The 15101-nt window shown below is 40.8% G+C and overlaps 1 protein-coding gene across 1 annotated transcript; it reads left to right on the top strand.

The window, feature by feature from the left end:
• Positions 1-4531: 4531 nt before the first annotated feature.
• LOC135701888 (uncharacterized) lies at positions 4532-14739 on the top strand. The gene is made up of 4 exons (XM_065222832.1): positions 4532-4585; positions 14080-14253; positions 14386-14505; positions 14602-14739. The coding sequence occupies exons 1-4, from the start codon at positions 4532-4534 to the stop codon at positions 14737-14739; spliced, it is 486 nt and encodes a 161-aa protein (XP_065078904.1).
• Positions 14740-15101: the final 362 nt, after the last annotated feature.

Raw genomic sequence — 15101 nt, 5'->3', positions numbered from 1 at the left:
GAATTTGACAGTATATCCCAGTTTTTCTGTAACCGGAAGCCGCCATCTTGGAATTCAAAATAACATCCGACATGGATTTCCAGTTCTTACATATCACTCTGATCGCGCACGGGCAGAACTTCCCTACGTTGTGTGAATAGATGGTGAAAATAAAACACGGTCGTTTATCGGGCCATCCTGCCATGGCAGAGGCATGCGAACTATTGAATTTATTTGCAATCTTTACAATAGAACGGTAGGCATGATAACACTACGCTTGCGGCACTTGTGTATTGATATGAGTATTTGGGTAGGGTAGTTGCACACGTTTTGTACAAACACACTCCGATTCCAAAAAATACCAATATTGTGGTGTATTTTACAATATTATCATAAACCTCTTTTTACGAAGTGAATCCCAAATAACGAGTTTTTCTTTTACGCACTAATTAGATTAAATGGTTCGTAAATGGAGGTTCCCGTGTATTGCAATGGCCTTAAATTAATCAAATACCTGCATACTTTTCTATGGTTACTTTGGAAATTCTTCTGATTGATTTGAAATTTCCTGATGAATTCTTATTGTTCAATAAAGGGTGTCCCACATCAAATTGCATCACGGAAAAAAACGCTGTAGAAAATTACCCATTTCGTATTTTCTCTTGAAAATTTGGGTAGAAGTAGTTCAGAGTGTATTGTTTACACTGTATTTTTATCGCTGCCAGTTTTCCGAAAGTAGGAAAAAATGGCGTCACCCGAAAAGCAACGTCTCAACTCTCTCATCGGGACATCGGAAAACAACTCGGAATAGTGCAGTCAACGGTGAGTCGTGTGATTTCTGACATTACTACGAAACTCTGAGCATCAAACGCAAGGAGAAATGCGGTCAGAATGGATGTTTTATTAGTGATCAGGATCACAAGTCGTGAAAGTGTTTAGGCGGAATCCCAATACTTCTGTCAGGGATGTGGCCAAAACTTTGAATCTTTCGTTCAGAGAGCCAATGAACCAATGCACAGTGGTCCAGAATGCAGATTTAGGTGGAATGATATGTTTTGAGCCTGAAATTGAAACTTTAGACTAAAAGTCTCTTCTACAAAGTTGTTTTTTATAGTTAGGCCCTCATTTTTATGACAATGAATTCTAGGGTGGTTCCTATAATCATTAAAATCAAAAATCTAACTTTTTTGTTTGAATGAATTAAGGTATACATTTTTGGGCAAAGTTATAGCTGAGCAAATTTCAAGCAACTTTGTTCCAGTTAACTTTTTTGTATCTCTTGAATTGGCTGATTTAGAGCTGTTTTCTTGAATTGAGTTAGGGTGGCTCTTTAAAAATCAGTTTTTTTGCTCTAATTTTCTTATTTCAAATTTCTCAGCAAAGGTGTGTTCAGATAACTTTTAGATCTTAAGAAGGCGCAAGTTTTTGCTGCACAAAGCTTGTCAATATCTTTCGCCGATCAAGAGTTATTGACGTTTTTATACTAAAACTGGTTGGGGCATACAAAAAAAAGTTTTTACGGCATTTGAAAGGGCGTATGTTATTCTCATTATTTTGACAAAATTGGAGGTATGATATTTTTTAAACTCGTATAAAATCAATTTGAATTTAGTCATATTTTTTACTATATTTGGGTATACATTTTTTATTAGAAGAGATACAGGCAACAAATTCAGGTATAAAACATTCTTCTAAAAGAGTTTTAAAATTCTCTAGAAGATAACTTTCATGAGAAATTTCAAATTTCGCCTCTTGATTGGCGAAAGATATTGACAAGCTTTGTGCAGCAAAAACTTGCGCCTTCTTAAGATCTAAAAGTTATCTGAACACACCTTTGCTGAGAAATTTGAAATAAGAAAATTAGAGAAAAAAAAACTGTTTTTTAAAGTGCCACCCTAACTCAATTCAAGAAAATAGCTCTAAATCAGCCAATTTAAGAGATACAAAAAAGTTATCTTCAACAAAGTTCCTTGAAATTTGCTCAGCTATAACTTTGCCGAAAAATGTATACCTTAATTTATTCAAACAAAAAAGTTAGATTTTTGATTTTAATGATAATAGGAACCACCCTAGAATTCACTGTCATAAAAATGAGGGCGTAGAAGAGGGGCGTAGAAGAGACTTTTAGTCTAAAGTTTCAGTTTCAGGCTCAAAACAAATCATTCCACCTAAATCTGCATTCTGGACCACTGTGCAATGTGAGATTGTGAGACTTACGTCAAGGCGGACTTTCGGCAGCTTCTACACAAGTTTGATGTTCTGGAGGAAGTAAGGAAGCAGAAGTTTTCAAAGTTTGCCAAAAAATAAATGATTTAGCAAGCGATCTGCTCATGTGGCAAACAGAGTGGTCGTTCGTGACTACCGGGACTGTAAACGGGGAGATCTACCGCAAGGAGTGTCTATAGAAGCGTCTGCTTCCTCTGTTGAAGCAACACGACCTAAGACCTTCTGGCCGGATCTAGCATCGTGCCACTATTCAAATGTTGTCCTGGAGTGGTACGAAGCCAACGGGGTACCCAAGGACATGATCCCCCTCAACGCACCGGAACTAAGGCCCGTCGAAAAATACTGGGCTATTCTGAAGTAGGCACTACGGAAGCATCCCATGGAGGTCAAATCTGAGCAAGACATGAAGAAAAAGTGGGTTTGCGTACAGAAAAAGCTGCAACCAGATGTCCCTGCGCTTTGGTCAGATAGCGTATAGGGCGTCGTTGTGCCAATTTGGTCGTGGCACGTTTCGAGTATGAGAGAGTGATTGCAGTTTGCTCAAAAGTGCCTGAGTAAAATACAAGTACTTTCGTTGATTACCCGTAGTTGTTACTGTGAAGATATACACCCATATTATCGTTTATGTCTGGACGTGTTTGTCATACAGAAACATTTTTATTTGATTTTGTGTGGTGGATGGATATCGGGCGTGGACGGGCATATGGGTGATAATATCAGTTAAAACTGAATTTTTGAGCTTTATCTCTATACATTATTAGGTGTTTCTTAGAAGATTATCATGTTGGTTTACACGGATTCAAAGAGTAAATGTTATTAACATTGAGCTCTCCATAGTTGGGCGTTGTTGAACTTGTGGTACTTGCAGAACATTTCATGTGAGTACCAAAGTAACCATACAATCATAAAATAACTTTTAATGTAGGGTCAGAGTGTGACAATGTCACTGAGATATGGTTAGATTACTTTTAAAAAACTAATCCTTGTTATAGGGTTTTTGATCTAATTTCCGTCCTACTAAGCACATCCCGCACTTTACCTCTCTTTTTCGAAAGGGTTTGAACAAAACATGGAATGTTTTCATCAAAGATAACTTCTAAATTTATTCACTTTTCCATACTCACCTTGGATTTGTTAAAGAATCAAACAATGTGGAGATATTATTAAAAATCTAACACTACTTCTTGATTCTAAATCCGTCCTACAAGTTTCAATTCCATCCTAACGCATTGAAACGGCATTAGATTTTCTTCGTCCTACGGATAAACGTAGAAAAAGGTGATTCGCTAGGAGCGCTTCTTTTGTTTTGAGAACAATGAGTGTAAATATTCATACAATGCGCTGTAATAGGCTTTATGTTGTGGCTTATGAACTAACGGATCGGAACAAACGTATTATTGTTTTGTGCACGGTGAAACCATTGATGTTATCGATGATTTCTGCTCGATAGAACGGAAATGGGCGATTACGATGAAGTAGCGCTCTTCCCTATCTCTTTTTCGTTTGCATGTAACACTTTTGATATAACTAACCGCACCGAGCCTTTATTCCGGATGATGAGTGAACCTGAAGAAGAAGAAGATGACCATGAGCCCCTTCCCAATCAACTCGTATATACATTGAAAAACATATATAAAAGGAATGGGACGGTCCAACAGGGTACCAGATTGAAGCGATTTGGATGCTTAGATGCGTATAGGCGACTTTGCCTATCGATCTACCCAATTCGTTTTTTGCCCTTTATACAGCGACATGTTGAGGACAATCAGAGGTTATTAAGCTTGATCAATACAAACAGAGAGCCCACTACTGTCGGAATTAGTTTCCGTGCTACAATGGGTGGTAAACCACTATCATCATCATCAGAAGAAGCTCCAACCAGATGTTGTACGTAGCCTAATGAGTGGAGTTAAGCGTAAGGTGCGAGCGTTCGGTTATGATATTGAAGTTGAATGAAATAAATATGCCAAAAGCTTACTAATGGGTTATATTTTATTGTCTGAAAGTTTGAAAAGGTTCGTTCACCTAGGTAATTTTCAAAAGCGTTTTTTTCCGTGATGCAATTTGATGTGGGACACCCTTTATATCAAATCATGCCTCTTGGATATTTTTGCGCCAACTTTCTTACACACTTTCATCCACTCTTTCTCCAAATCCTTGTCGTTTTTGCAGACCTTCCCTGTTTTCCGGAGCTTGCCCTTCATAATCGCCCAGAATTTTTCTATTGATCAAATTTCTTGCGAGTTTGGCGAATTTGCCTCCTTCGGCACAAAAAGAACATCGTTGGCTTCGTACCACTCCATCACTGGTTGGGCGTAATGACACGATGCCAGATCCGGCCAAACCGAGTGCCACCTTCGTGAAACCGGAGGAAGGCCCGGCAGGCGCTTCTGGAGGCATTCTTCTTTATACATTACTAGCTGAGTGTGCCCGGTCTTGCTCGGGATTCAATATTAGCTTGAGTTTATGCGCCGATTTAAAAAAAAGCATGCTATATTGTACGTAGCTCCCCCCCCCCCTATTATCTAAGGGGCTACCCCCTATGATTATCTCCTTATACCCCCACATGCCTAATTTGGTTCTATTTGCTTGATTAGTTCTCGAGTTATGCAGAAATTTCTGTTTCATTTGTATGGGAGCCCCCCCTTACAGAAGGGGGAGGGGTCTCGAACCATCATAAGAACCTTCCACGGCCCCAAAAACCCCTGTATACAAATTTTCACACCAATCGGTTCAGTAGTTTCCGAGTCTATAAGGGTCAGACAGACAGACAGACAGACAGACAGACAGACAGACAGACAGACAGACAGACAGACAGACAGACAGACAGACAGAAATTCATTTTTATATATATAAAATAATAATAATAGATGTACCCACAGATCGTCTGCCACACTAAGTACTTTTTGGCACATTTTTCGACTTTCTTCTTCCGGTACTTCTCCGGAACATCCAGGCGGGACTTGCCGACGAAAAACTCCAGGCCGGGGATCTACTTGGCGTCCACTTTAATGTACGTCTCGTCGTCCATTACGATGCATTTCGGCTGCACCAACCACTCGCGGTACAGCTTCCTGTCGTGGGATTTGGCCACCGCATTCTGTTTATCGCTTCAGTTAGGCGCCTTCCTTACCTTGAAGACATGAAGTCCGGCCCGTTTCATTGTCTGCTAGACGAACCAGACGGAAGAATTGACCTTCTTGGCCACGTCCCGAATCTAAAGGTTCAGATTGCGTTTGAAGTAACCCCTCACCTTCCTTACGTTCACTGGGTCGGTCGTTTTCGATTTTCTTTTCTCACTTGGGTCTCTTTGAACGATTTTACCACACGGAACATGGTCGAATTATCGATTCCAAACTGTATCACGATCCACTGGACTGGATTTTCCAGGACCGCTATACCATATTTTTTGGTCGAAGCACTTTTTGCTTGGAAGCCATCTCGATAACCACTTGACAGATTGTGACGAAATTTTGCACATGTAAACATTACACTCTAAACTAGTTTCACTCAAAATTTCATCATTTTTTACCCATGAAAGAAAAAATTATACACAAAAGAAAGTGTTACATTTATTTTCGAGTACAATCTTTATTTGTTTTTTTGTTTTTTTTTTCCTTTGGTTTGTTTTTTCCGTCGATCTTGTTTTCCGTGCTGAGTACCAATGCTACCGAAGTGCCAGGAAGGCAGCTCTCACACCTGGACCCTACTTATCAACCTATCAACTCATGAGCCGGGGGCCAACGGCTTTACTTCCCATCCGAAGGAAGGCGTGATCAAAGATGTTATGCCTCAGAACATCCCGGTGGCGCCGACTGGGATTGAACCCAGGCCTGCTGGAGTGAGAGGTAATCACGCTTACCACTACACCACCGGCGCCGTTTATCTTTACTTGTGAACTTCACAATATTTCAACATGCTTCATTTAAATTCTGTGTTTTCCATATGATTTTTTTTTTAATTCATCAATCATCAGACATATTTAATGGTTGCCAGTTATGATATGCGTCTGTTCTCCAGGAGGAGCGGCTCACAACAGCGTCTGTTCCCATGTTAGGGGCGGCTGATCTACGTCCGAGTGCCAGTGAAGGACTCTAAGCAGAACTGTGCACCCTGGTCCTCCGGAAAGTTAGGGAGTTGGTGTCAGGCCCTGCGAGCCAGCCGTAAAAAAAGCATTGCAAAGGAAAATCAGCAACAGAGGAATACGAACCGAGACCAACGGCAACGACCCCAGCGACGAAATAGGACTTGCGATTGGAAACTCGGCACGTGGAACTGTCGATCTCTCAATTTCATCGGGAGCACCCGAATACTCGCCAATCTACTGAAGGACCGCGGATTCGGCATCGTAGCGCTGCAGGAGGTGTGTTGGACAGGATCCATGGTGCGAACGTTCAGAGGTAATCATACCGTCTACCAGCGTTGCGGCAACACACGCGAGCTGGGCACAGCTTTCATCGTGATGGGCGAAATGCAGAAGCGCGTGATCGGTTGGTGGCCGATCGACGAAAGAATGTGCAGGTTGAGGATCAAGGGCCGATTCTTCAACTTTAGCATAATCAACGTGCACAGCCCTCACTCCGGAAGCACTGATGATGACAAGGACGCATTTTACGCGCAGCTCGACCGCGAGTACGATCGCTGCCCAAGCCACGACGTCAAGATCATCATAGGAGACCTAAACGCTCAGGTAGGCCAGGAGGAGGAATTCAGACCAACGATTGGAAAGTTCAGCGCCCACCAGCTGACAAACGGGAACGGCCTACGACTCATCGATTTCACCGCCTCCAAGAACATGGCCATACGTAGCACCTTCTTCCAACACCACCTCCCCTATCGTTACACCTGGAGATCACCACAGCAGACGGAATCACAAATCGGCCACGTTCTGATTGATGGACGGCACTTCTCCGACATTATCGACGTCAGGACCTATCGTGGCGCTAACATCGACTCTGACCACTACCTGGTGATGGTCAAACTGCGCCCAAAACTTTCCGTCATCAACAATGTACGGTACCGACGCCCGCCACGGTACAACCTAGAGCGACTGAAGCAACAGGATGTCGCCTTAGCATACGCGCAGAATCTCGAGGCAGCGTTGCCAGAGGAGGGCGAACTCGATGTGCCCCCTCTAGAGGACTGCTAGAGTACAGTAAAAGCAGCCATCACCGACGCAGCCGAGAGCACTATCGGGTACGTGGAAAGTAATCGACAGAATGAATGGTTCGACGAGGAGTGCATAGCGATTTTGGAGGAGAAGAACGCAGCGCGGGCGGTAATGCTGCAGCATGGAACCCGACAGAACGTGGAACGGTATAAACAGAAGCGGAAACAGCAAACCCGCATCTTTCGGGAGAAAAAACGCCGCCTGGAAGAAGCAGAGTGCGAGGAAATGGAACTGCTGGCACGTTCCCAAGAAACACGGAAGTTCTACCAGAAGCTCAACCCATCCCGTAACGGATTCGTGCCACGAGCCGAAATGTGCTAGGATAAGGACGGAAGCCTCTTGACGGACGGACGTGAGGTGATTGAAAGGTGGAAGCAGCACTTCGATGCGCACCTGAATGGCGAGGAGAACGTAGGCACGGGAGACCAGCGCAATGGAGGAAACGACTACGTCAGTGCAGCAGAGGACAGAACTGACCCAACTCCCACGCTGAGGGAAGTTAAGGACTCCATTCAGCAGCTCAAAAACAACAAAGCAGCTGGTAAGGATGGTATCGCAGCCAAACTCATCAAGATGGGCCCAGAAAAGTTGGCAACCTGCCTGCACCGGATGATAGTCAGGATCTGGGAAACAGAACAGCTACCGGAGGAGTGGAAGGAGGGAGTAATCTGCCCCATTCACAAGAAAGGCGACCATTTGGAATGTGAGAACTTCAGAGCGATCACCATTTTGAATGCCGCCTACAAAGTGCTATCTCAGATCATCTTCCGTCGTCTATCACCTAAAATGACCGAGTTCGTGGGAAGTTATCAAGCCGGCTTCATTGACGGCCGATCGAAAACGGACCAGATCTTCACCGTACGGCAAATCCTCCAGAAATGCCGTGAATACCAGTTCCCAACGCATCATTTGTTCATCGACTTTAAGGCGGCATACGACAGTATCGACCGCACAGAGATATGGAAAATCATGGACGAGAACGGCTTTCCTGGGAAGCTGATCAGACTGATCAAAGCAACGATGGACGGTGTGCAAAACTGCGTAAGGGTTTCGGGAAACTATCCAGTTCATTCGAATCTCGCCGGGGACTGCGACAAGGTGACGGACTCTCATGCCTACTCTTCAACATTGCTCTAGAAGGTGTAATGCGACGAGCCGGGCTAAACAGCCGGGGTACGATTTTCACGAAATCCGGTCAATTTGTATGCTTTGCGGACGACATGGACATTATCGCAAGAACATTTGGAACGGTGGCAGAACTATACACCCGCCTGAAACACGAAGCAGCAAAGGTCGGACTGGTGGTGAGTCGCATATTTTCTGTGTTCCAAATTCCTTAGATGTTTGTTATTTTTTGTTCTTCCTCCCATTTTTCACTAGTCGGCCAAAAGATCCATTCAGAACGATCGCTTTGGTCCGAGTAGTGTTCGATTTTATAATGGATCGTAAAAATTTCTGGGACTTTGATGACTTATGAGAGCTCAGACATAAAACAGTTATATGTTTTATGGGACTTGAGATATTGGTAACCTTATTTTGTCAAATTTTGTAAACAAAAATGATAAAATAATGTATTATTGAATTATTTTCATTCACTAGCCGGTGCTCTGCCTTGCTTGGTCTAAAGACTGGCCAGAGGCGTGGATGCTAAACGCTTCACAGCAGCATGCAAAAGTAGCTGAGCTACGCACTCCTCCACTTAAATAGCACCACAGCTGACCTGCGAGGTAATCGAAAGTTAAGAATGTATCTCAGCCTTTACAATACTATTCTAACCAATTTCCGTGCGCGTATTGGACAGCAACAGCCAAACGTACGAACTAATACGGTGCCCATAGCGCAATTTGAGAAAACATCACATGTTTTCCTTTGTGTTTTAAATCAATAAATAAGAAAAAAACATACAACCTACAAGATTACCAGCAAAGAATGTTTTGTAAGACAAATAAATAAACAGTAATCAAAATGCTCATCTTAAAAAAACTTAAATGTACGTTATTTGATCAGCTTTGTTGATACTTTGAACATATTTTTCAATTTTGATTTATCATAATTAACTTCAATCGAGTTCCTCTCACGTAAGCTTTGATAGATAAGACATTTAATTTTACATGTCTAAACCAGAAAAAAAAAGATTAAATTTGATAAAATATAGTTCACCAAATTTGGATATTAGCAAAAACATGAACAATGAATTAGCTGTCATTTCCAACCATATGTTAAATTGAGATTTTTTTTTCATTACTGTGGGAGCCCTATCTACCCTAAAAATGTATAAAACCCGCAATCAAACACCCTGTATATAACTTAAGTTTTCATCTATCGGGAGGTACTTTTAAAAAAAAAAGAACACACGAACTACACGGTCTGACTACTGGATACGAAGTGATTTATTCAGTTTTAATCAAAGACCTAACTGCCCTGCCTTTTGCCCTTAAAGTGCTAACTTGGCACCTAGCAACGATGGTCCGATCGTCACGTTGTCCGACTGGCTGGAATTCCTGGGTCTGGCAAGGTGTCCGATGTCATCCTGCTGCGTTGGTGCTGACTGCGCTATCTCGATGCGGGCGCATACTCCTTTAGCTGCGTCAGGCGGCCCTCCAGAGGATAAGTCCGGGGAAGGTTCGTATTTAACTTATATAATATATACAATTTTGTGACAGATGTCATTTCGATTGGAAATTACTTTTACGATTTATAATTTGTTGAAAATAAGGAATCCACTTTTTTAATGTTTTTTTTTGTGCTAGATTCTATGGCCGAATTTAAACTCATATGAAAATGATTGACCATATCAAACAATTATGCAAATTTTCACGCCAATCGAAGAAGATTGCAGCAAACCGATTCGTCATTTGGTGTGAAACGGCTGCCCTTCACCAGCTCCGTACATAGGATTATCAATTGTGCAGTTTCCAAAATATGTACGTACAATGTTAAAAATGCAAAGTTGATACAAATGACGACATCATCGAAAAACTCCCATCAAACCCAAAAGAGTTATCCTGCCATTATAAAGAAGAAGAAAAAAACCAACCATCTCCCCCAAAAAAGCAATGAACCATTTGTAAAATGCCAATAAGATATATGTGTCTTGGTTTGTTCTACACCAGCGCGGAGGCATGTCTCACATACGCATCGGCCCGGAAGATGTCTACAAAGTTCTGCTGTGTGTCTCGCCAGAAACGTAAAGCATTTCTACACATCCCGGCAACTTCCGGCAGAAAAGAAGACTATCGCAAGCTGGAGCTGCAGAAACCCATCATTGCCCTGCAGTGGAGCGAGAGAGGGGACTTTGGGTTTCGAAGAAAACTACCAACCTCTCATAGTCGCTAGCAGGAGAAGAGAAAGCTATACGATGATTGTCGAAAAAGTGGGGGATTTATTTTAATCCATTAGTTTTAAGTGGTGATTTTCAGAATCCATTGGAACGGAAAAAGAGATATGTGATGTGCTCCTTTTTCCAGTTTTATTGCCATCCGGGGTAGTGATTAAGGGAATAATTTTGAAATCTCTTCCATTCAAGGGGATAAGGGGTGAACAGATTTGAGGTTTTGACTGTGGGATGTTTGTGGGAGCTTTTCTGGAGCGGGCGATTGGCACTACAAGTTTACCTAATTTAAATGAATGATCCTGATGAAATTTTAAAGGATCTTGGAAGTATTCTTTTGAGTTTCCATCCATAAAATATATCTTAATGTATTTTCCTTTATGTGAAGCTTTACAAAATGCGATGAAGTATACTTTCCCATCGGGGAGATAATGTGTGCAATGCAACAAAGGTGGACTCATAAATCATTTCGGTGAATAGTTGCATAGATACAAATGCAGTGTTGCCATCAATGCTATCTTATAACACGCTTTTCTAGTTTTTTTTTTTGTGATCATTGTATGAGTTTAATCAATTATCTCAATTTAACAAAATGTTGACCAAATACTACGAAAAATCCACCGGCAGCTAGCAGCACTGCATGCAACGTTTGGTTTTTTTTTCTCTACCGTCTTTTAACCATTACTCTCACGGAGCTCCTTACAAAGCTCTACCTATTAGCGGAGCCAGACATATAAATGAACGTGCAGTTGTCAAAGTTTTACGTCCTGTGCAGTATAAAGTTACCACTGAGAAAGGAGGAACATTTCACAACACTTATCGCGCGCGACAGTCAGCGAAATGTACTTCCATTTCTTTTGTAGCCACCATTGGACATGCTCAAGAGTTGAAGTCAGGCAGTCTATACTTTTGATGGGTGCAAAGAAAATGTCATCTTTGGGTTCAGCATCACGGAGTGCTGGACCAGTCAGACAGCTGCCCGCTTGGCACAGTAATAATTTATCAGCTTTCTATCGTTTGCTAGGACATGGTACCCGCCAGTAAGGAGTGATTCAATCATTTTACTTTGGATTTAATGGTTTCGAATATGGCAAGTTTATTCAGCACAAAATATTAAAAATTTCCTTAAAACATATGTACATTACACATTTTGATGCATTTAAAAAAGGCAATTTAATCAAGACCGGGAAACGCAGAAACAAGAAAAAAAAACACTTTAAAACGGTTGATTTGGAGTCAAAATCCTTTCTTCCTGTGGTTTTAGAAACACTTTTGAATTCAGAATTTATTTTTCAATTTTCGTATTGTAAGTTTATTGATGGCTTTAACACTCTGAACACTGTGCTTCCGGTAAAATAGATGTTATATCATTTTTATTTCCTTAATAGAATATGTTGTTTGATTGAGAAAATGCAACGATTTGAGGTCATCCTTTTACATTCATATACATGCCCCACAAACCTTCAATTTTTGCGATGCTTACGTCAGATGACGACTTGAGCGTGAAACAATCAATATAACTATTTCCGAATATCGAAGGTAAGTAAGCAAGTCGGGGATCATCTCTTTTGCCAGTAGTGTCGGGGGAAGATACCCTTCACCATCCCTCCCCAAAAAGGGCAGTTTGGTAAAGGAGATGATTAACCCAATTCGTGCCTTCCTCAAAATTGACTTTAGCTCGCTTTTTACTGTCTATATACAATTCTGGGGCCTCCCTTAGCTCAGTCAGTAAAGGCGCAGCTACAAAACAATGCCATGCTGGAGGTGGCTGGGTTCGATTCCTGGACCGGTCTGGGTATTTTTCGGGTTGAAAAATTTCGCGACTTCCCTGATCATAGAAGTATGATTGAGATTGGCGGCAAAATTTTACCAATGCAAAAATGGTACAGGCATCGAAAGCTCTCAACTGTGGAAGTGCATACAAAACACTAAGTTGAGAGCATGCAATAAGCTAATATGCGATATGCAATAAGCTTGAAATGCGGAGAAGAAGAAGAAGAAGAAGAAGAAGAAGAAGAATAAGAAGAATACAATTTTCACACTGCCGTACTCTAACGGAACTATCAACTCTATACTTTCATCTCTTCATCGATCGTTTAAAATGACCACTTGTCGTTAAGCATCTCCTACTATATAAATCCTTAACTTCACGCATGAAGTAATACAAACATGATTGGTTAAAAAAAGTGAGTGTTAAGTCACTTACCACATATTTAAATTTGGAATCGAAAATTGCAAAGGTATGATCAAAAAACATTTCCAGGTTTTGTTTTGAGGGTGACCTCAAACTTTTGAGCGATTCATACATACTGTGGAGCAGAGATGCCAGATTTTCTTTTTCAGAAGTCTGCGAAAAATGTCTTTGAATTTCAGAAATGTCTGTAATTGGGCTGCATACAATTAGCAGAAGTTTTGCGTGTTACGGGGATGAGGGTGTGGTCATGAAATCGATGCGAAATTTGAAATGTCAGTAAAAGTCATGTTCGAGCAAAAAATATCTGCTTTTCACTAATTGAGCCTTATTGGAGTTGGGGAAGCATCCATTCACGCCGCATACGTTAAAAGCAATTTATAAAATGATAAATTACGATTACACGAAAAATAAGGTCGACTCAAATTTAAGATTAGTTCACTCATATTCTTGAAAAAGTAGTTAACTCATAGACTGAGTAAAACTTTACGAGCTTTTGCAGGAATTTGTTTTCTAATATGACTCGGAGGCGAACCAGCCTAAGGCTGAAAGCCTCCTAAATAAAGCTAAATTAATTAATTAATTTCTAATATGAGCAACATCTCAATGTACATATGAAATTTTTGTCTCGATTTTTTCCACATTTTTACGACTCTTATTCAGGTACAAAACGGCGAAAATTGCTGCTTCGTTCAGCTCTAAAACTGCATCTGGTGTTGGGTGTTCTCGAATAAAAGATGGAATTAGGTACTGCAGCATGACGTCACAAATGAACTCAGTGTTAATCAGCTGAACCTTTTTGGCAGTTCAGTGGCACTTAGTAGATATAAAACATAATAATTTTAAAATTTCCGAATTTTAATTTGAAAATTGTCGAGTAAATGCGTGGTGAAAGGATGTTGCTCGCGGATATTGCAGAAGTGTGGTTTAGATCTCACTGAAGTTTGAAAAATTATCGAGACAATCTCCCCATGAAAAATCGACTAAGTCAACGTAAACAGTACCACTGAGCTGTCATCAGATTGAGGTTAACTCCGGCGGTGCAGAACCTTATCACGAATACTAATTTTGTTCATTGAAATCTAAAATATGAATGTTTACACTCTAAAAATATGAATTATTCAAAATTTATTGAAAACATGTTTCAAACTTAAATATTTATGTTTGAATTAAATTAAAAAGGATGTTTATTTCAACACTATAAAAATCAATCGTATTTGCCAACATTTGTCACCGACGTGTCTGTGCTCTACTCACGATGATCGGTTTCTGTACGTGGTGAATAATAATGGGATCATTGTCCAGTGGGACCTGGCCATGCAAGAACGGTTGGCCGTGACAAAGGCGCAGAAGACGGTAGTTCTTTCGCTGGCCTCTTCTCAGGATCTGAAATTTTGCTTAGGGGCCGATAAAACCAAGAGCTGGACGGACACTTAAGCTGGTGAATACTGTGGACAGTCAAACGTTGTTACCAGGGTGGATTTCCAGAACAATATCCATCAGTTATATTCGTGTCCGAAAGATAGGACGGTGAAGGACTGGTCCCTGAATGAGATGTTTTTCATGGAGACCTTACACGGTCGACAAACACCGGCTACCAGCATTGATGCATTTACTTCCCTGCTCGGATAACTTTGGTGTGTCAAGTTTATCGGTAACGAACATTTGGTGTCCATGGGACTCATCGTTTGGAGTTATGGACAGAAAAAGCCCCAGAGTATTGTTAAGTTTGTCCATGGAATGACGGACAATGGGGAGGTGAGTGCTATCACATCGCTTCTGAATACGGATGTGATTGCATCCAGATCATGTGATGGCGATAATACAAATAAAAGCACATGATTAGTTTGAATCATCTTAGTGTCTGTTGCGTATTAAAACCCCAGTTTAAATGCATCGAAAACACCAAGCAGATTTAACCTAATCGTGCACTTTTATTTGTTTTATCACTCGTTCAAAAATAATTTATAATAATAAACATAAACATAAAATACGTTTAAAATAAACTCGAAATTCACGTTTAAAATAAAAACATATATATTTTTGTTTACAAAGTTGTCAAATCGAACAAAAATATTCACATTTATTTTCAACATGAATATGTTTAAAATAAACGTTAAACGATTTTTATTTTAAACAGTAATGTCACATGAATTTTAACATAAAATACGTTTGAATCAACCTAGTTTATTTTTGTGGTCAGA

This window comes from Ochlerotatus camptorhynchus, unplaced genomic scaffold (genome assembly GCF_037179485.1).
Source record: "Ochlerotatus camptorhynchus isolate MF236.1 unplaced genomic scaffold, CSIRO-AGI_Acam_v1.1 ptg000178l, whole genome shotgun sequence".
In the NCBI taxonomy this organism is placed as follows: domain Eukaryota; kingdom Metazoa; phylum Arthropoda; class Insecta; order Diptera; family Culicidae; genus Ochlerotatus; species Ochlerotatus camptorhynchus.
Note: the sequence above shows the minus strand (reverse complement) of the source record. Positions and strands in the feature narration are given on the sequence as shown.

What these genes read in the sequence shown, in the direction of transcription:
- LOC135701888 (XM_065222832.1), top strand. Translation starts at nt 4,532, where the DNA reads ATGCCAGATCCGGCCAAACCGAGTGCCACCTTCGTGAAACCGGAGGAA. An exon ending in TGACAAAGGCGCAGAAGACG is followed by an intron (nt 14,254 to 14,385) that starts GTAGTTCTTTCG and finishes GTGGATTTCCAG; the next exon opens with AACAATATCCATCAGTTATA. An exon ending in CACCGGCTACCAGCATTGAT is followed by an intron (nt 14,506 to 14,601) that starts GCATTTACTTCC and finishes AGTTATGGACAG; the next exon opens with AAAAAGCCCCAGAGTATTGT.